General features: G+C 40.6%; 3 protein-coding genes across 4 annotated transcripts in view; 2 read left to right on the top strand and 1 right to left on the bottom strand.

The window, feature by feature from the left end:
* The window catches only part of LOC307161985 (transcriptional repressor p66-alpha), a gene marked incomplete at its 3' end in the record, with an annotated part of 27,523 nt that extends 19,920 nt beyond the window's left edge, over positions 1-7,603 (top strand). The window contains exons 7-11 of the mRNA XM_079876997.1: positions 1-10; positions 3,926-4,157; positions 4,457-4,776; positions 5,459-5,642; positions 7,461-7,603. The exon at positions 1-10 is cut by the window's left edge and continues 185 nt beyond it. Of these exons, the coding sequence (XP_079733123.1) occupies positions 1-10; positions 3,926-4,157; positions 4,457-4,776; positions 5,459-5,642; positions 7,461-7,603 (889 nt within the window). The remainder of the gene's footprint in view (positions 11-3,925; positions 4,158-4,456; positions 4,777-5,458; positions 5,643-7,460) is intronic.
* A 106-nt stretch (positions 7,604-7,709) lies between these two features.
* LOC307161986 (uncharacterized protein) lies at positions 7,710-9,456 on the bottom strand (the record flags this gene model as incomplete). Of its 2 annotated transcripts, XM_079876999.1 has the most annotated exons (8): positions 7,710-7,806; positions 7,895-7,971; positions 8,291-8,697; positions 8,742-8,774; positions 8,819-8,972; positions 9,072-9,148; positions 9,215-9,280; positions 9,391-9,431. In XM_079876999.1, the coding sequence occupies 8 exons, from the start codon at positions 9,410-9,412 to the stop codon at positions 7,710-7,712; spliced, it is 933 nt and encodes a 310-aa protein (XP_079733125.1). The 2 variants fall into 2 exon arrangements, with proteins under 2 accessions (XP_079733125.1, XP_079733124.1); XM_079876998.1 differs by lacking the exon at positions 7,710-7,806 and having other exon boundaries at positions 7,954-7,982; positions 8,302-8,697; positions 8,819-9,456.
* Positions 9,457-13,612: 4,156 nt separating this feature from the next.
* Positions 13,613-17,619, top strand: ndufa13 (NADH:ubiquinone oxidoreductase subunit A13). The gene is made up of 5 exons (XM_079876995.1): positions 13,613-13,942; positions 15,298-15,376; positions 15,450-15,521; positions 17,249-17,318; positions 17,405-17,619. The coding sequence occupies exons 1-5, from the start codon at positions 13,849-13,851 to the stop codon at positions 17,522-17,524; spliced, it is 435 nt and encodes a 144-aa protein (XP_079733121.1). The 5' UTR covers positions 13,613-13,848; the 3' UTR covers positions 17,525-17,619.
* Positions 17,620-21,559: the final 3,940 nt, after the last annotated feature.

Genomic DNA, 21,559 nt, shown 5'->3' with positions numbered 1-21,559 from the left:
CATCAACCAGGTGCTTCACACACTCCGTGCTCAACCTCATCCTTCCCTCGGGAGATTTTGAACTTTTGTCGCACTTGAACCACGAATACACACAAAAAAATGTTTTGTGGTTGAAATGTAAAAAAGTAACAAATCTGTTCCCTCTCGGGTCAATCTGACCCCCTTAGGAATGATGGGAATGCGAGGAATGCTTCACTTCACATAGATAAACCTAAAAATGCTCAATTCAAACTAAAAATGCTAAAACTTTATTTATTGTATAATGTCTACATGTGTATGTGAATGCACACCAGGGTTATTATAGTTTTGCATTTTTCATTAGTTTTTATTTTTATTTCGTTTTGACTTTTTGTTTTCAAATTCAGTTTAGTTTTAATTAGTTTTTAAAGTGGGTTTGCTAGTTTAGTTTAGTTTTTATTTTTTGAAAATGCTTAGTTTTAGTTTAGTTTTTATTAGTTTTAGTGTTAGTTTTAGTCTTTTTTGTAATTTGGGTTATTTGTCAGGGGCAAGATTAAAAAAAGTCAGAAAAAGTATTGTGTAATAATAAAAACATAATACAATTTTAGAAAAAAATTCACACCCCATTGAAATTCCTTTACCTCTTACAAAATCCACACGCTGTACCAAAAATCTACACATCTTCTATACAGAATTCACACCCTATACAAATACCACAGCTGTACAATTTCCACACCCTATACTAAATTTACCCTATGGGGAGAGTGGGGTGATTTGTGCCGGGGGGGGGGGAGTAGTTCCACCCCTGGTTTCTGGAAAACCATAGAAGAAATTGGTCATGTGACCACATAATTTTGAAAAGCAATCACTTTTACTCGTCCTCCAAAGAAGAGAGACGCATGGCATGAGAGTTAAGCACATTTTAGTGCAAAAAACAGTTTTTTCCCTTTCAAAGTAAAATTTCTATGATTAAGGTTTTTTTATTGTAGTGTCTGAACAATTATAGACAAGTTTGAAAACATTTCACACATGTTTTAGTGCTTTAGTAGGCTACACAATGAGTCTATACAGTTAGCATGATGTTAGCTCTTAACTGCTGGATCATGCTAGTTTTTCAAACTTGTGGGTCTGGGGTGATCTGTGCCAAAGGGCATGGGGTAAGTTGTGCCAGATCCAGACCACCTAGACCTACATACTCACAGGGGATAATCTTGAGAAGTGAGGAGATGGGCATGCCTCATCATTGTTTGACTTAGGCCTGCCTGCTATTTGTTTAATTTAGCCAACACTGATTTCAGTTTTGAGTTTGCACTATGTTATTAAAGAGAAGTTTTATTCCGTTTTTAAGTGGCCTATGTCACAATAGTATGTTTAGAAATTAGCCTAGTCACTTTATTCTTATATGTTACATAATTGACAGACAGCGTTCTGTCAACAGGCATCTATTGCCAAAGCCCTTTTGCCTGAAATGAGTCACAAATATCATATATTGTGTTGCTATGGTGCTCTAAATGGTTGCTAGGGCGTAGCTTGATAGCTTCACAATGATCCTGAGAGACTTATTGGTCGTCTGAGTAAAATGAGCCCGCCCCCTTGTCTCTATGACACTGTGATCCAGAGTTATGTTCAATACAAAATCCCTATGCAATTGACCATAGTAGGAAAAACGCATGCTATGGTATTCCAGGGTGACAATATCTAAATAAACCTTAAATGAGTAATTTTGTATTGAATTTGTCTTGCTTTCATTAGCATTACAGTTCATAACATTAAAATGTTCTGTTTTACTTCAGAAATCACTGGCACAATTTACCCCAATGTATTCCCCTAAAGGCACAACTTCCCCCGCACCAGGGGCAAGTTGTGCCATGAGACCACTTTTTCCCCAAAAGCTATATTTCTGAAACAATTTATTTCAGATCCAAAGTTATTGTTCTCAGGGATGCACCACATCCTGAAATATATGTACATCGTTAAGTTGAAGGCATTACTGCCCTGGCCTCACTTTAAAGTCACTTTGAGTAAAAACTGGCACAACTCACCCCACTTTCCCTACAGTCAAATAGCCTACTCATCTGGATTGAAGCAGCAAACATTAAGTGTAAAAGTAAAAAAATGACATAACATTATTTAATATTTGAATCAAAGATTAATATAGTGTTTTGACATCGACAACCACAACCAAAAAGTGCATTTTACCTCAAACTTGCGACTAGTTAACTTTCTAAAAAAGGCGCAATCTCTTCTCGGGTCGACATTAACACACTGACAAAATTATATTCAGAATTTAAAATATTTTGATACCACTTTTTAATGTGATTGTAAGGTGTTCACGAGATAGAGATACTAACCTTTAGCGAACTTGCTTTCAACGTCGAACGAACACTCGTTCTCATGGAGACGCGGTGTGCACGGAGGGGAGGGGCTGTGTGTGTGTGTGTGTGTGTGTGTGCGCGCGCGCATGTGAGAGACGCATGAGTGACAGAGACGGAGGGAGAGCAGGGAAAGGAAATGCAGCTGAACGAATACGCTGCGTGTTTTAAATAGCGTTAAAAAATGAAAGACCTTGACAAAGACGAAAACTAAGGACATTTACTCTATAATTTTATTTTATTTTAGTTAGTTTTGCCAAACACACATTACAGTTTTAGTTAGTTATCGTTTTTTTGTAATGCCTCGTTTTTATTTTTATTTCAGTTAACGACAATGTTTTTTCCCTCCTAGTTTTCGTTTTTTCGTTAGTTTTCGTTAACGATTTTAACCTTGATGCACACTGAAGAGAACTGGCTTTAGGGCCCAGAGGGACAGCTCATTTAGAGCTATAAGGACATCTAGAGTCATGAAATATCATGATACATTATTTTCCCACAAGAGGTCGGCAAAGACGCCCAATGTAAGATATTTAGAGCTGAATTAAAAGGGTTATGCATGAAATTGTGAGTTATTTTGAATTTAAGTTGAAAGAATGTGAGGAATGTGCTTAAATTACTATTTATCGATTATTTATTGATTAAATCTAGTAATTTAAAGGTAAATGAAATAAAAAAGAACCAAAAATCTCCACACATAAAATTGCACTAAAAAATATTATGAAAATGAAATAAAGTAAGCTTTCTTGACACAAATATTTAGGGCTTCGGGTCCAGTGTTAAGTTTGACAGCAAAATTTTATTTAGTTTTAGTCATATTTTAGTCATCTGAATTGTTTTAGTTTTAGTCGACAAAATACAATAAGATTTAGATATGGGTTTAGATAAATTGTTATGCATTAATTTAGAATTTCTCTAAAATGTCCAAACCCATTATATCCTCCCGGAGAAAACGTCTATTAACCTGCTAATATGAACGATTTTAAAGTTTGAACATGCAATACAGACACAGATTTAACTTCTGTGACATAAAATATCTTAAATGAAACCACTTCTCCTAAAGTAGAACACGGTCTTCTTTTCAATGAATGATTTATGCATTCTTTATAACAACCTGCATACGTCATTCTTTATTCTTTCAAGCAGACACATTCATTTGTATAAATTAAATTAGGCATTAGGTTTATTATGCACTGTCACTTTAAGTTCGGACTGGATCTCTTCCCAAATCGTCCCTTCCGAACATTGTCGATAGATTTTCATCAGTTTTTGTCATTCAAAACGGTCTTATTTAGTTATCGTCTCGTTTTCGTCTGTGAAAAAATGTCGTTGACGAAAATGTCAAATTATTTGTCAATGAAATTAACACTGTTCGGGTCATTTTGACCCGCGAGGGAAAGATGTTACAAAGTGCAAGGGTCGGATGAGGGTTAATACTACACACTGAATGTCAAGAACATTTTAATAGAGAAAAGCATCAAAAATCCAGATTGAGTGTTTTCTTCCATCTTGAGCTGGTTCTGATTGGTCAGTTCTGATTGGTCAGTTCTGATTGGTCGGCTCGGTCGGTTCTGATTGGTGGATCTGTGTTCCCTCAGACCGCAGGGCCGAAGCTGAAGCCGCCGAGCGCCAGCGAGTGTGTGGCCGGCGTTCAGGCGTCGGTGAAGCTGGCTCTGCGGAAACAGCTGGAGAAGACTCTTCTGGAGATCCCGCCGGCCAAACCACTCGCCTCCCAGTTCACCTTCATGCCGTCGGCCGCCAGCCTCCAGTTCCTCTACTTACTGGGACTGGAGGAGGTGGTGCAGAACCTGCTGGAGTCTCTGGGCCGAGGTACACACACACACAGACACACACACACACTCATCGCCCGGTTATAAGGCATGAAGATATTACGGTTCAATTTTGTGACAGTGTGAATAATCACACAGTTGAGATTGTGACCCTGGACCACTAAACCAGTCACAAGGGTACATTTGTGTTGACTCTGTGTGTGTGTGTGTGTGTGTGTGTGTGTGTGTGTGTCTGTGTGTGTGTGTGTGTGTGTGTGTGTGTGTGTGTGTGTGTGTGTGTGTGTGTGTGTGTGTGTGTGTGCGCGTGTGTGTGTGTGTGTGTGCGCGTGTGTGTCTCAGGTCAGCAGGGTGTGTACGCTGGGCTAGTGGTCAGTGGAGAGCCCTCCTGCTGCCGTCAGTGTGAGACGGACTTCACCAGCCGCTGGTGTGAGGACGGGGGCGGAGCCGTCGTGTGTGAGCAGTGCCTGTCAGCCAATCAGAAGCAGGCGCTGAAGGCCCAGCACACCAGTCGGCTGAAGGCGGCGTTCGTGAAGGCGCTCGAGCAGGAGCAGGAGATCGAGCAGCGCATTCAGAAGACCACATCATCATCATCACCATCATCATCATCATCGTCGGCTCACCGGGTGAAGATGAGCCGCCCCCCCGCAGCCATCACACAGGTATAACCCTGGCTCCGCCCCTCTCCAGCAGGAAGTGATGCGCATTAGGGATGAGTCAGGATTAATCGCAATGAAACCGCACGCGATTTGGCAAAGGCTGCGATTATTTGCTGCCCAGCATGCAGTAGCCGACACTTCTCCGTCTCGTAACTACACGCGATATAGATGTTAGATACGGTGATTACTCGGTGTTTGGTTTCATTTCTTCACTCTTTCCATTTCTTTGTCTGACTGACGACTAGTCTAATCGCGGGCGATGTTGAGACGTCTGTTAGAGTTCCTCTGTCGGCCCAGACGCTGCCCTGTTCAGGGTTTAGACGCCGTATATCAGAGACCCGCTCGCTCACACTCACACACACACACACACACTCACTCTTACACACTCACACACACACACACACACACACACACACACACACACTCACTCTTACACACTCACACACACACACACACACACACACACTCACTCTTACACACTCACACACACACACACACACACACACACACACACACACTCACTCTTACACACTCACACACACACACACACACACACACACACACACACTCACTCTTACACACTCACACACACACACACACACACACACACACACTCACTCTTACACACTCACACACACACACACACACATAATCGTGCAGGCGTAACTCGTGTGTGTTTCCTCAGGTGTCTCCGTCGTCCCGTGGCCTGCAGGCGTCTGGGATTCGCTCCATCTCTTCTTCTTCTCCTCGACTGCAGAACGCAGTGGTCCACAGGCCGGGTCAGCATGCAGTGCGTCAGGGGTCAGAGGTCATCAGGAGCCGTGACCCCGCGACCCCTGGCTGGAGGAAGAGGAGCCGTGGAGCAGCAGGTACAGATTCACACACACACACACACACACACACACACACACACCACACACCACACACACACACACACACCACACACCACACACACACACACACACCACACACACACACACACACGCTGAGCGCTGCAGCATCACAGCGGTTCACTCCTGCTTCAGTCAGCTTTCAGTCTCTGGGAGCTTCGTGCCTCTACATACAGTCAAACCAATAATGATTCAGACACCAGATATAATTATTGATATTGATATTTTGATTGATATTTTATATTTTTACTAGTGTGTGATCAGGACACTGTAGTTCATTTATGTGGAGAGCAAAAATAAACATATTATACCCAAATATTCTTCATACAGAGACTACCAGTAAAAATTAGGAACCAAAACTGATTGGGACACTTTGAGCTGATCATGTTCTGCTGAAGTGTTTTGTCTTTAATTGCTAATGCTCTTTTCACACACAGACTGAACACAATGAAGCATTGCTTGGTGATTGGTTGAGCTAAACTGGTATTATGTAATTGTGTAGTTAAATTTAACAGCTGACAGATATTCAACATCATTCATGTGTGAGACAGTCTAACAGAAGACGGACAAAACCAGTCAAATATCAACTGAGTTCTGCTCATATTTTATTACCATTTTCTAAACTATAGCGAATAAACTGTGATAATGTGAGAAATGTTGAAGGAGTCTGAATAATGTTGGTTTGACTGCATTACTATTTGGGTTTAATTTATTTCGCCGGTCTGAACGGCACCTAATGCTGCTAACCAATCAGACTTCAGGAACCGCCCACAATAACCAATCAGACTTCAGGAACCGCCCACAATAACCAATCAGACTTCAGGAACCGCCCACAATAACCAATCAGACTTCAGGAACCGCCCACAATGCCACAATAACCAATCAGACTTCAGGAACCGCCCACAATGCCACAATAACCAATCAGACTTCAGGAACCGCCCACAATGCCACAATAACCAATCAGAAGAACAAAAGAAGAATATTTCATCATTTTCATGATTGACCGTTGCTGTCTGACGGCGACTTCTGCTCATGTGGGATTCGGTTTCATTCGTTCATGAGTATAAACTCTATTTTCTCCAGAGGGGAATTGATTTTGAAGGATAGATCTTTAAAGACCCTCTGTGAGGTAATCGAAGGTTTCTGCTTTTGTCTGTTCGCATTATTTCGACTTATTTTTAAAATCAAGTTTAACAGCAGAATTGAAGAACTACATTACCCATGATTCTGTGCAGAAAATTCCACCAATCAGAGAGTTAAGGCAAGCTCTTTAGCTCCGCCCACTAACTCTTTAGCTCCACCCACTAACTCTTTAGCTCCGTGTCCATGCAAATTTTGCAGTATTGTTTCTATAGATATAATCAACAACATGTTTAATAGGATTCCGTTGTCATGGGATTGTAGTTCTTTCACTCATTAAACTGTTCGGTTCACTATGGAAGCTTGTTTCCGCCACAGAATAAAACATTTTAAAATATAATTGCAACTTTTTATCTCACAATTGCGAGTTTATATCTGACAATTCTGACTTTATAACACGCAATTCTGAGATAAAAAGTCGCAACAGAACAGTCTCTTTTCTGATTTTCAAATACATTTTTCCTTCAAATTAAAGTTTGTAATGTTGTGATTCTCCTTGAAATACTTTAACAAAGACTTTAATATTCCTATGGGAAAAACACTTCAGGAACCAACGGCGCTGATAAACTTAGATAATTCAAGCAGAAATGATCGTTCTGTCATTGTTTGCTCATTCTGAATCGTGTGTGTGTGTGTGTGTGTGTGTGTGTGTGGCAGGTGTGACGATGGCCTATATGAACCCCGGTTTGTCGGGACACAAGTCGTCAGCGCTGGAGCGACACAGAGAGTTTCTGCTGGACATGATGCCCTCACACACCGTCTCACACACCGTCTCACACACCGCAAACTCCTGGAAGTGAAGCTCGGGATCAGTCTGGGAATCAGGACTTGTGTGTGTGTCTGTTCACGATTCAGGACGTGTGTGTGTGTCTGTTCACGCCAGAGCACTGAGACGCTTACATAGGTTTATTCATCCAAGGGCTTTTCACTCTCACGGGTGAGTTTGTACTGAACCGCATCTGAACCAGACCTGAACCGCACCTGAACCGCACCTGAACCGCATCTGATCTGCATCTGATCTGCATCTGAACCGCATCTGAACCGCACCTGAACCGCATCTGATCTGCATCTGTACCGCATCTGAACCACACCTAAACCGCATCTGAACCGCATCTGAACCAGACCTAAACCGCATCTGAACCGCATCTGAACCAGACCTAAACCGCATCTGAACCGCATCTGAACCGCATCTGAACTGCACCTGAACCACACCTGAACCACACCTGAACCGCATCTGAACCGCATCTGAACCAGACCTGAACCGCACCTGAACCAGATCTGAACCGCACCTGAACCAGACCTGAACCGCATCTGAACCGCACCTGAACCGCATCTGAACCAGACCTGAACCGCACCTGAACCACACCTAAACCGCATCTGAACCGCACCTGAACCAGACCTGAACCGCATCTGAACCAGACCTGAACCAGATCTGAACCGCACCTGAACCGCACCTGAACCGCATCTGAACCGCATCTGAACCAGACCTGAACCGCACCTGAACCGCATCTGAACCAGATCTGAACCGCATCTGAACCAGACCTGAACCAGATCTGAACCGCACCTGAACCAGACCTGAACCGCACCTGAACCGCACCTGAACCAGATCTGAACCGCACCTGAACCAGACCTGAACCAGATCTGAACCGCACCTGAACCGCATCTGAACCGCATCTGAACCAGACCTGAACCGCACCTGAACCAGATCTGAACCGCATCTGAACCAGACCTGAACCGCATCTGAACCAGATCTGAACCGCACCTGAACCAGACCTGAACCAGATCTGAACCGCACCTGAACCAGACCTGAACCGCATCTGAACCGCACCTGAACCAGACCTGAACCGCATCTGAACCGCACCTGAACCGCATCTGAACCAGATCTGAACCGCATCTGAACCAGACCTGAACCAGATCTGAACCGCACCTGAACCAGACCTGAACCGCACCTGAACCGCACCTGAACCAGATCTGAACCGCACCTGAACCAGACCTGAACCAGATCTGAACCGCACCTGAACCGCATCTGAACCGCATCTGAACCAGACCTGAACCGCACCTGAACCAGATCTGAACCGCATCTGAACCAGACCTGAACCGCATCTGAACCAGATCTGAACCGCACCTGAACCAGACCTGAACCAGATCTGAACCGCACCTGAACCACACCTAAACCGCATCTGAACCAGACCTGAACCGCATCTGAACCGCACCTGAACCGCATCTGAACCGCACCTGAACTGCATCTGAACCGCACCTGAACCAGACCTGAACCGCATCTGAACCGCATCTGAACCGCACCTGAACCAGATCTGAACCGCACCTGAACCAGACCTGAACCGCATCTGAACCGCATCAGAACCAGACCTGAACCGCACCTGAACACGATATGAACCGCATCTAAACCGCACCTGAACCAGATCTGAACCGCATCTGAACCAGACCTGAACCGCACCTGAACACGATATGAACCGCATCTGAACCGCATCAGAACCGCATCAGAACCAGACCTGAACCGCACCTGAACACGATATGAACCGCACCTGAACCGCATCTGAACCGCATCAGAACCAGACCTGAACCGCACCTGAACACGATATGAACCGCATCTAAACCGCACCTGAACCAGATCTGAACACGATATGAACCGCATCTAAACCGCACCTGAACCGGACTGATCAGATCATTTATAAAAGACTCTCAGAACAAGAGGAAAAGACTGAAAACAAACCAAAAACATCGGAACAAACTGATGGATGCAAACGAGCCGCTTCACACTGGGGGTGTGTGTGTGTGTGTTTAGATTTCTCTGACTGTTAAATTATATAACTGTGTGTCATTTCAGCTGAAGGATGTGTGTGTGTGTGTGTGTGTGTGTGTGTGTGTTTGTGTGTGTGTGTGTGTGTGTGTGTGTGTGTGTGTGTGTTTGTCGTCACATGTTTGACCCGAACTCACAATCTGTGATGGTTTGTCTTTAATTTGTATTGTTTTAAGCTGACCTTTCATTGACTCCGTCTGAATTAATTAGTTTCCTTTGATCGAGTCCGTTGAAGTTTTAAACATTTGTCGATATTTTTGCATTATATTGTGTTTCCATACAGGCGGATTCTCTCTATATAAAACATTTGCTTCAAATAGTTTCTGTGGTGATTTCTTTAATAACTGCTTTAATAAAGAGATCATCTGCATCCCTTGATTATCATTTGTTTAAAGCATCTGTGTTTATTGGGCTTCGTTTAACATCTGATGATGATGATGATGATGATGAAGGCAGAATGCCCAGCTCTGATTGGTTAAACTCTGCACACTAAACCTCATGCATCGTTCCTATTGGCCCGTGAGGATTCAGTTTAAATATTCATGATGTTCCCGCCCACAGAACGGATGATGTCACAGTTTGTTAGATTGATCTTTGTTCCTGTAATAAAAAGTTTAACCCTTTCATCCTCTCAGTGTTTTAATGAAAATATTTGGTTCCAATGGGTGGAGCTACCATGAATATTCACGAGACCATAGCGTAGGCTACATGGGCGGGGCGACAAATACAAGCGAGTGGAACAGAAATTATTAGCATGAGCGCCTCAGATCGCGTTTTGTCTGAAACTACTCCTAACCGTTCGTTTCTCACGAATGACTGAGATTAAGCTTTTTAAATATCTATTATTGCATGTTTAAATAAATATTTACATATATTCTTGTGTTTTGATTCTGTCTCCCAAAGTGGTCTGTAGGCTATTATTGAAATAGCTTTTATATTATAGCCTAGGATGATAGCTCAAGACAACATATAGGCTACTTGGAGTTGCATGCTTTGAATGTTGCTCTACACTCAACTGAAAATCTTTTTGATACACAACTGCCAATCATAAATGTTAAGCTTCAGTTGCTTTAACAGTTGTTTTCTCTAGCAATGCTTTAGAACGTTGGTCAAATTAAGTGATAATTATTTCAATTGTATTGATGAATTCAAGGTCCAACTAAAGTAATGTTATACTCAGTTTGTGCAATTTGTAGTTTTGAATGTACCATTCCAAAGGTAAGTGCACTTAATTGTAATAAAACAGAGACAAAACTCTAGCAAATTGATTCATTTAATAAAAATTTTTATTTGGCAATGCCAAATTTCAAATTTTCTTTCATTGATATCATGCATGGGTGTTTATAAAATTACAAAATTAAGGGTGTTTGCATCTAGGGCAAATAAAAACCTCACTGTATAATATAGTACAAGACCTCATCTAAAAGTATGCTTTGATCATGAAGAGACAGAGAAATCACTAAGTGTTGGACTTAACTCGCCTCTCATTGTGAAGTTCTGTGCCCTTCTAAGGACATATTTTTATTTATTTCTAGAAACACCATGAGGAACCTTTCCAGATTTTAACAATTCATACAAGGTTTTAAACATTTCCTTATCGATATTGACAACCAAAATGACAAATTCAACAAAGATGGGTAGGTTTATTTATATGAATTGTGGTTGAGACTCGTTATTCTTTTAAAACATCACCATAGCTAATTGGATGTTGAATGCTTCACAAACTATATGTACTGAAACAATTATTTATTGGCCAAAGCTGTGTACAATAGTAAATTGCACAGAAATAGAGGTCAGAAAAGACTCTCAGGTGTGGTGGGATATGGACATATATTTAAAAAGTATTCTCATTTAAATAATATAATACATATACTTTTTATAATATAAAACAATATGCATAAAGTTATCTACCGGTACCTATCCTAAATATGATCTAGACTGTTTAAATTGATAAACAAAAACATTTGTTTTTTTAAAACATTCATTCATTAACTCAAAATTATAGTAAGATTCAGTGTCTTAAAATTACATATTTTATTCATATTCATCTGTAAAAACGAGAATGTTAGACAAAACATAGGATCAAGGGCAAAATTAATACAGAAGGACTAATAAAATATTGACTATATTATTCAAATATAAATATACCTTTCCTTAATATTTTGGTATAGCCATGCCTTCTACACCAGTGTGTTTTTGTGTTTACTTGTTTACAAAAAGATTACATAAGAATGATAACATTACTAAACTGATTAGATGTAGGCCTAATTTTTATGATTAATGGTTAGTCATTATTATCAATTAATTTGACCACTGTTCTAAAGCATTGCTAGAGAAAACAACTGTTAATGCATCTGAAGCTTAACATGTATGATAACCTTTGATAAAGTAAAGGTTGTGTATCAAAAAGATTTTCAGTTGAGTCAGTATAAAGCAACATCCAAAGCAAAGTTCTTATGTTGTCTTAAACAATCAGCCTATAATTTAAAGGCTATTTTAATAATATGCAGACAACTTTGGGAGACAGAATAAAGACAAGAATATATTTGTAAATATTTATTTAAACAGCAATCACACACCTTTAAAAATCCTAATCTCAGTCACTCATGAGAAACGAACAGTTTTATACCATAGAATGTCGGCGACAACTAATCTGGGAAAATTTGGAGAAATATGCCTTTATTGTAGGTCTTGCAACGCTTCCTACAGAATCAGTTCAGTTCAGGTAAACTCAGAGTACTGAAACACATGCTACAAAACGATGAATTATTTATAAAATATATGCAAGTAGTTTAAGATTAACTTCGTTCAACTTTATTACCTGTTTGAAAGAAATAACCCTGAAACAAAACGAGGCGCTCACGCTAATAATTTCCGTTCCACTCGCTTGTATTTGTCGCCCCGCCCACGCACGCTGTGGTCTCGTGAATATTCATGGTAGCTCCACCCACTGGAACCAAATATTTCAGGAACTGAATATATTGTAACACGGGAACAGGCTCTGAAGCAGAAGCTGCCCTTGCCTTGTCATTTATAACTTATAACAAAAGACAAAACAATGTCTAAAAGCTGTTATGTGACCAGGTGTACAGCAAACAAGCTAAACAACACAGAAATAAGTTTTTATAAGCTGTCGACCCCAGAAAACGAGCGTTTAAGGACTCAAAAGTGGATTCAGGCACTCTGAGAACTAACGTAATAATAGCTTAGCTTACAGAAATATAATATATAAAACTGAGATGTGACAAAATGTTCACTGCACACGTAGTGTATTTTTAGTGCATACTGAGTGTCAGGATCCCACAGTTTACCCATTCGTCCACTTTTGAGTCCTTAAACGCTCGTTTTTTGGGGTCGATAGCTTATAAAAATTTATTTATTTATTTTTTATTTATTTTTTGAGCTTTTAGACATTGTTTCGTTTTTTGTTATAAGCAGAGCCCGTCTACGGAGAGCCTTGGCACTTCCTATTAGCCCCATTGTATCGATCTTGGTTGCAGTTCCATTAGAATTCCACTGGGGGTGATCGCGGGCGAGTGCAGACTGAATGGGAGTCTATGGGGCTATACGGCTAAATGTGTCTCTTTCACCCGATTGCCGTTGAGAAATCTCAGATTTTATTGTAGATTTTGCAAGTTCAGCATGGGTTATAGGTCGAAAGTTGAATGAACGAGTACTTATTTCTTTTCGATTTCTTACAGGTTGAGTTGTTGTTGCCCATAACACGCTAGCATTCTGCTAATGACGTCAGCATTCTGACGTCATTGACATTTTAAAAGACTTTTTAAACCAAATAAGTGACTCTAAAAAATCTAACACCCAGCAATGTGTAATTTCTTTGCATCTCCTTTCGAATACAACATTCAAATTACTAGACAAAAAATTATATCCTGAGAAAAGTGGATTTTGAGGGTTTTTCGCCATAGACCTCCATTCATTCTGCACTCGCCTGCGAGCGCCCCCGCATGGACAGAGACGTGTTACTGCAGCCAGTCCAGAAACCGGAAGTAAGCAGAGAGTGCCAATTCTCTTCCTATTAGACATTCTCTGTTATAAAACAGAAATTACAAGGAAATAGAGACGGATTTTCAGATTATGACGAGACGCAGGGCTGGAGTCTGAGTGGCAGGGGGCGCTAGAGAGCAGCGCGCAGTCGCACTCGCCGCAGCCGAAGAAGAAGAAGAAGAAGAATACGCTTCCGGCTTCCAGAGCGGCGCTGACGGTAAGATGGCGGCGTCCAAGGTGAAGCAGGACATGCCTCCGCCCGGGGGATACGGGCCCGTGGACTACCGGAGGAACCTGCCCCGGAGAGGACTGTCCGGTTAGTGTGTGTGTGAGTGAGTGAGGAGGGTTAGCGCGGTGATCAGTGCGGGGTTCATCACACACACACACACACAGAGTTGAACTGGGTCATCATCATCATCTCAAACTCAAACACCCTGAGCGAGATTCTGCTTTAAATAATCACTGTAAAACACCATCTAATCCAGCTTTAGTCATTAACACAGCCTGTTATTGATCACACTCACTGACGATGATGTTTAATCATATTTCACATTAAAGTAGAGCTGTATTTACAGTCCTGGGAATGAAGACTGTGTAAACTGAGTGATTTTTCTTTAGTTTAAAGCTTGATTCGTGTTTAATCTCCTGCTGTCTGTGACTGTTGATTCTGGATAAACTGAGAATCACGATTATATTGTTTCGAATAGAGATCACGATTCTGAACAGACAACTAAACAAAACAACATGTAGGCTAATTTACTAGAGGTTCTGACTAGAGGCAGTCAGTTAACTGTTTATATGTCTATGTGGTGTTTTTAATCTGCTTTAAGACACACCATGTGTAAGTTCATAAGTCGACACCATTGCTGAGTATTTCCTCCTTAAAACTGCAGTGAACCAAAGACAGTCTCAAAAACACGCTTTGAAATCGCTGGTGTTTCTGACGTCACAAACTACCTTGTAACCAATCAGATCAACGTGTGATCGTCAACCAGTGGATCTCTGAGCTGAGTGAGTGGAGGCGGGGCTCATTTCCATATTCATAGAACTGCGCATACTAAATGAGGCAAGGGTGTCGAGTTACATTCAAGATATTTTAAGGCATGAAAAAAAAATTTTCAAGGAAAAAACATTTAAATATGTATTTCAGTGATCAAAGATGAGTTCTAAGGGATATAATAATTGACTACAGGGGGACTGTTAATAATCTGAATGAATTATTTAAATAAAATCACTTATAAAGACTTATTTGTTCTTTACCGGATGAATCAGTGTTTTTGAACGCATCTCTTGAATGAATGATTCAATGACTTATATTTTTAAGTCACTTGTCGCCACCTACTGGTGTAACGATGTAATCAATACAATCTTTATTTGAAGCAGAAAGTTACTTTTAATTGTAATCGCTGCCGTAGACATCAGTGTTTTTATCAGAACTATAAACCCTTATTCCAGCACTTCTGTGAGAATATGAGTGATTGTAGGACAGAAATAATGACGCTGTGTGGCTGAAAGTGTTTATGAAGCTGCATGACAACGGCTCTCTCTTACTCTTTTAACATTTAGGAGTAAGATCGCGTGTGTGTTTGATTCGATATCGCGATCTTCTAGCGGTTAATCTGGCAGCTCTGCTAATGTAAGTCGGTGATGGTGACTGTGTGTGGTTCCCAGGTTACAGTATGTTTGGGATCGGCGTGGGGATCCTGGTGTTTGGATACTGGAGGCTATTCCGCTGGAACCGCGAGCGCAGGTGAGTCTCGCCGCTTTAGCCGTCCGTGTGTCGCGTGCGTCAGTCCTGACCCTCCTCTTCCTCTTCCTCTCAGGCGTCTGCAGATCGAGGAGCTGGAGGCTCGGATCGGGCTTCTGCCGCTGCTACAGGCCGAACAGGACCGACGGTGAGAATCAGGCAGAACTCGCTCACATGATCTGAATCTGCTCCAGTTTGACGTTTCTTCGGCTCATATTCAGAGTGAAGCACTGCAGCTCTTCCACTAATCTGAGTCTCAGTCGTCTATAATGGTTCCACCTGATTCACAACACGCGTGTTAGCCGCCTCTTAATCACGATGCTTTCGTAGGGTTCTGATGCGCGTCCGCCATTTGCATTAGACACGCCCACTCCATTTCCATATAAGGGCTTCCTGCGCACCCTTCCGTGACTCTGAGCAAACGTGCAGCGCTCTCTAAACACCAGCACAGTCCTCATCTAACACCATTCTGCTGATGTGTCCTCAAATAACACTGAGAAGCTTGAAGATTTTATTAAAACATGTCAATAAAATGTTGGTAACATATTTTAACACATTGTTAATGATTTAGCATTTTGCTAGCATGTTTTCTAACATGTTTTAAAATGTTGCTAACATGTTTTAGCACGCTGTTAGCATTAAGTTTAGCATGTTGTTAACTAGGGCTGAACGATACATCGAATTTTCATCGTCATCGCGATATGCACTCGCGCGATGAACACATCGCAACAGCCAGCCTGACACGATGAATAACGCCTGGTTCAGATTACACGATTTCTGTCTGTTACGATAGTCACGGTGTCAGATTACACGATTTTGATGATTTTGATTCCTAAAATCTTGTCGTGTCGTGGACAGTGTCAGACTACACGTTGTTTTCCGACCAGTCATCGCGCGTGCGCACACACTCACTGTCCCTCGCTCACTCACTCACTTGCGCTCACACACACACTCTCACACACACACACTCGCTCACTCACACACACACACACACACACACACACACTCGCTCACTCGCAAACGAATAAACGTTTGACCTAACACGCAAAGAACCTATTAAAGCAGACATGGGAACAGTATAGCTAACATTCACATTTGAATATTTATCGCAAGTCATATCGTCATCGCAATATTAAACGATGTTATCGCACATCGCAGCTTTTCCCCCTGTTGTTAACACATTGCTTGCATGTTTACACATGTTTTTAATCATATTTGAACACATTGCTAACGTTTCTACCATGAATTGGCAACATGTTAAATCATGCTAGCAAAGTTGTTGTCATGATTTACCATGTTAACATGTTTTAACTCATTGTTAACATGAATTAGCATGTTGCTAGTAAGTTTCAGCGCATTGTAAACCTGAATCATGTTGCTAATAAGTTTTGGCACGTTGCTAAAAAGATCTAGCATGATGTTAACATGAATTAGCGTGTTGCTTGTAAGTTTACGCACATTGCTAGCATGAATTAGCATGTTGCTTGTAAGTTTTAACACGTTGCTAGCATGAATTAGCATGTTAGCATTAGCATTAGATTACAGAGCTCTCATTAGCAGAGAAACCGTGCGTCTGCGCCTCAACTCATTTACATCATCACCCAGTGGTGTTTCTGCATTGTGTGTGATCATATTCAGTTCTTAATTATTCTTCATAAATCAAGAATACATTTCAGGATGAGATTCACTGAGTCATGATCTGTATGTGAGGAGGGATCATATTCATATTCATAATTCATGCTTCGTCAATGAGATCCAATGATCTGCATGACATCATCGTCTGCCTCGACCAATCACAGAGTTTGGGGCGGGACTCAGTGACAGGCTGACCAATGGCAGACAGGGGGCGTGACCACTGTGGTGTTTCCCCTGCAGAACGTTACGGATGCTGCGGGAGAACCTGGAGGAGGAGGCGCTGATCATGAAGGACGTTCCCGGCTGGAAGGTTCGGACGCATGTTTGATTGTGTTTCTGATCACATGATCGTGAGTCTTGGAGAATCAGGGATGAAGCTGCTCTCCTCTGTCTCAGGTCGGGGAGAAGATGTTCCACACGGACCGCTGGGTTCCTCCGGTCACAGAGGAGCTCTTTAACCTTCGACCCCGTGAGGAGCTGATCCACAAGAAGTTCGGCTTCCAGTGGTACGTGTAGACGGCAGCTATCCCAGCATGCCCTGCTGCACGGAGGCGTGTTTTTCTGTTCACACTGTAAATGTTTCCATATTAAATATCTGTACTTTCCTCTCAGATGCTCTGGTGTCGCCCTCGTTTCTCTGCCGTTGCCTTCATTTATTCAGTCACACTTGACAATACGACCCCTTTGATCAACACTAGTTCATGCAGTGACTAAACAAATACTTTAGTTACAGTATTTATTAACATTATGGCACGTCTACACGACAACGATGTGCTAAAAACGTGTTTATCAAAACGACCCCGTTCACACGGATCGCTCGACTGAGAGCGCTGTAATGCTCATGTCAGGCCAGTAGGTGGCGACGTCACTAGGGCTGAACGATATTCTGTTTTAACATCGACATCGCGATGTGCGAATGAGCGATAGTCACATCGCCGGAACATGCGATGTGAAGGGTAGTAGCACTCATGGTGTATTAAGAGAACGGTAGCACACAGTAAACACGAGTTTGTTGTATGGCTTTTTGCTGGGGTGACATTGGTTCGCTGTACCGCAGCTCACCGCTCACAGCCAACATTCACAAATGGGCGACGAAGAGAATCCGCCGCAAAAAAAAAAGTCAAAATCAGCTATTTGGAACTATTTCGTCTACAAAAAGGAGGATGTTGACCAAAAAGAGGTACTTTGCTGGAGTGTTATAAAGTTGTGGATGGTTGTCTTTTTTAAAAATCTTTTATTTTTCGTGTTCGCATTTATGAGGAAAAAACAATGTTACTGACAGTTCTCCATTACGGACGCGATCGTTATGAAGCGGCACTAAAAGACTGCTTTAAAACTTTCACAGAGACCTCAAACAGAAAGCACAAAGCCTTTCTTTAAAGCAAATTTCGTTTGTTGTATCTTAATTTTAATCAGTGTTTCATTATCCAATTTCCTGGATTTAATAAATAAAAAGTAAATATAGCAGACAATAATCACGACACGGAGGCGAAATATAGCCTATCTATTATCTACAGAAATCTCTACTTTTAAACGGAACCATTCAAAACAAAATAAAACTATGTAATCCGTATGAAAAGTGCGTTTCTCTCCTGTGCGATCACTAGCCTACTTCAACTTTACAGAAAACACTTGTTTATTAATAAACAAAATGTCTCATTGTAATATTTTACATATAATAATCATTACTTTTGCTGGTTCTTTGTGACAGCTTTTAGGTGCCGTTTACATGAACGCGTCACTGCATCAGCACCGAGAGAGAGAGAGAATAATATATATATATATTTTTACTTATTTTGAGGAATTATAGCCTAATGAGCAACAAACATCTGTTAAGAGCGTCGGCCGCCTCGTTGGATTGCGGATTCACCGGATTCTGACAGAAATATGTTCTAATTTTGGAATAAAATATTAAGTGGCCTTTTTGTCACTTGTAATGAAGCTTGCTTATTAGTGAAATTATTAATATCATGGAATGGTAATATTGACTTTAGCCTGGATTGATGGCTCGCAATATCGCAATATATATATCGTTGGGAAAAAATATAGCAATGTAATTTTTTTTCCCAATATCATGCAGCCCTAGACGTCACCGTGTAAAAGTATGCACATACAGACTGAACACGCATGTGCATGACATCACTGACGATAACGATGTTTCAGGCCCCCAAAACGCCGTTGTCGTGTAAAAGAACGACCAAAACATGCAAAGTTCTGCGTTCTCAGGTGAAAGCGGTGTGGTGTGAACGGCCCCTTAGTTAAACTGTTCTTCATTTGTTCATGTTAGTTCGAATCCATCGACCCTCTGGTGCTCTTCAGGCATTTTTGACCCAAAAAGTCATGTTTTTTATTTTATTTATTTAAAGATTTTTTTTCTTTATCGGAATGGTACGAAACTTGGTAAAGGTATCGACCTCAAATTTGGAGCACAACTTGTTCATATTTATGACTTTAATTTTCTCAGTTTTAGAGTTTTGGAAATATGTTTTTGAAAACATACATGTAATATAATTTTTTTTGTGTGCATTTTTTTTAGAGTAATGGAATGAATTACTTTTTTTTACTCTTTTTTTTTTTTTTTTTTTTTACTTTTTTCACTTCAGCAATAGTGTCGTCTCTAAAAAGAGACCAAACTTCAGTCTGTTGCTACAAAGCATTCAAGATTTATCATAGTTCAAGTAGGAAATTTTCATCTCTATATATGATCTATATCTAATCTGCTGGGACCCAAGAATAGACTTTTGTCCACTGTAGTGGACATTATATTTTAGTGAATTTCTCTGACATCATACATGTCACATGTCACACCTGGGTGTCCTGTACAGAGCACATTCAGGACTTTTCAGAGAGACCACATGTTTGGAGGTTTCACCATGAAAACAACTTCTCCTTGTTCTTTAAAAATGTCTGACATTAATTTAGTGATCAAATGTAGAATTCTTATGGAAACATGATAATATATTGTAATTATAATTTAAATTGGACTACTTTTCAATTTGTATTTCATAAAACAACATCTCAGGAAAATGTTAAGGGGTTTCAAATAAAAAAATACTTTCTGTTCCAGAACAGGGCGTTGATTTCAAACGTGTCCACTGTAGAGGACATCAGGACTTACATCATTTTGTGAGACACAACAAGTGAATATGGAAATAAATTATACATCAATATTCCTATGAAATATTAGATATTATTATTAAAATGTTGCCAATTATTACTCCAATTATTACACTTCTTTTTTCATTAAATGTTGCTCCAAGAACACATTAATGTGCAAATTAAATACAGTGTATAGATACATTGCATTGAATGGGAATATTAATTTATGGCCATTTTACCCACATATTGCATAAAGTAAAATGGTGTATCAATTCATTCCGTTATATCTTTCATAACATAGTTGAGAATAATCTTTTTGCAAATTTTGGTTGAAAAAATCCTGAAACCCCGAAATTTATTGGTGATTGAAAAAAAAAATCCCATTGTTTTTGCCTATACATATAATTTCATGTCATTGTATTTTTTAAACAACTTAGTCCTGGCGTCCACAACAGAGGACATAGCATAACGTATGAATAAAATATTTTTCAAAAATGTTTTTTTACCATTTGTTTATTGTGCTCTAAACAGTGTGATGACATGGGAAAAAACTAAATTCACAAAACTTTTTTTTTCTGGGTCTCAGGAGGATAAGACAAAGCATGCGTAAATTCATAAGTCGACAGCATTGCTGAGTATTTCCTCCTTAAACCTGCAGTGAACCAAAGACAGTCTCAAAAACACGTTTCTGGCGTCACAAACTACCTTGTAACCAATCAGATCAACGTGTGATCGTCAACCAGTGGATCTCTGAGCTGAGTGAGTGAGTGGAGGCGTTTCATTTGCATATTCATAGAACCGCGCATACTAAATGAGGCGAGGGTGTCGAGTTACATTCAAGATATTTTAATGCATGAAGACAGTTTTTTAATGAAAAAAATTATTAAAAATGTTATTTGGGTGATTAAAGATGAGTTGGCTACAGGGGGACTGTAAAAATTAACTATACTCTTTAATGTTAGTTAACAAATAGAACCTTATTGAAAAGTGTTACAATTTATTCTGAATCACCATAAGATCTTCCAGTGCATGATTAGAAGCTCAGACTCACTGCAACACTCGGATGTTTATGCACTCATCTAAACATGAAATAACTCGATGCACAACTGATGAATGCAGCGAGACGAAATCAGCCGTGTCACGTGAGTATTTACCTCGAGTTGATTCTGAACAGTTTGATCACTCACACACTCTTCCATCACTCACACACTCTTCCATCAGGATCTTCTCTCGCTTTTCTTCATGTTTCAGTGTGTTTTAGTGGATGTGAAGTCAAGTTCACGTTAACTATCATCCACAAACTACACTAACACAATAATGACTGTCTTCATGTTCAGTTCAGATTACAGTAAAGGACTCTTGCTTTGATGTTTTGAATCACATTCAGACATTTGTTTATGCTGGAAAACCAGACAAACATGCTAAGCAACAACAACAAAAAACGCTTCACAA

The sequence above is a fragment of the Squalius cephalus genome (assembly GCF_949319135.1).
Source record: "Squalius cephalus genome assembly, chromosome: 7".
Lineage (NCBI taxonomy): Eukaryota > Metazoa > Chordata > Actinopteri > Cypriniformes > Leuciscidae > Squalius > Squalius cephalus.
Note: the sequence above shows the minus strand (reverse complement) of the source record. Positions and strands in the feature narration are given on the sequence as shown.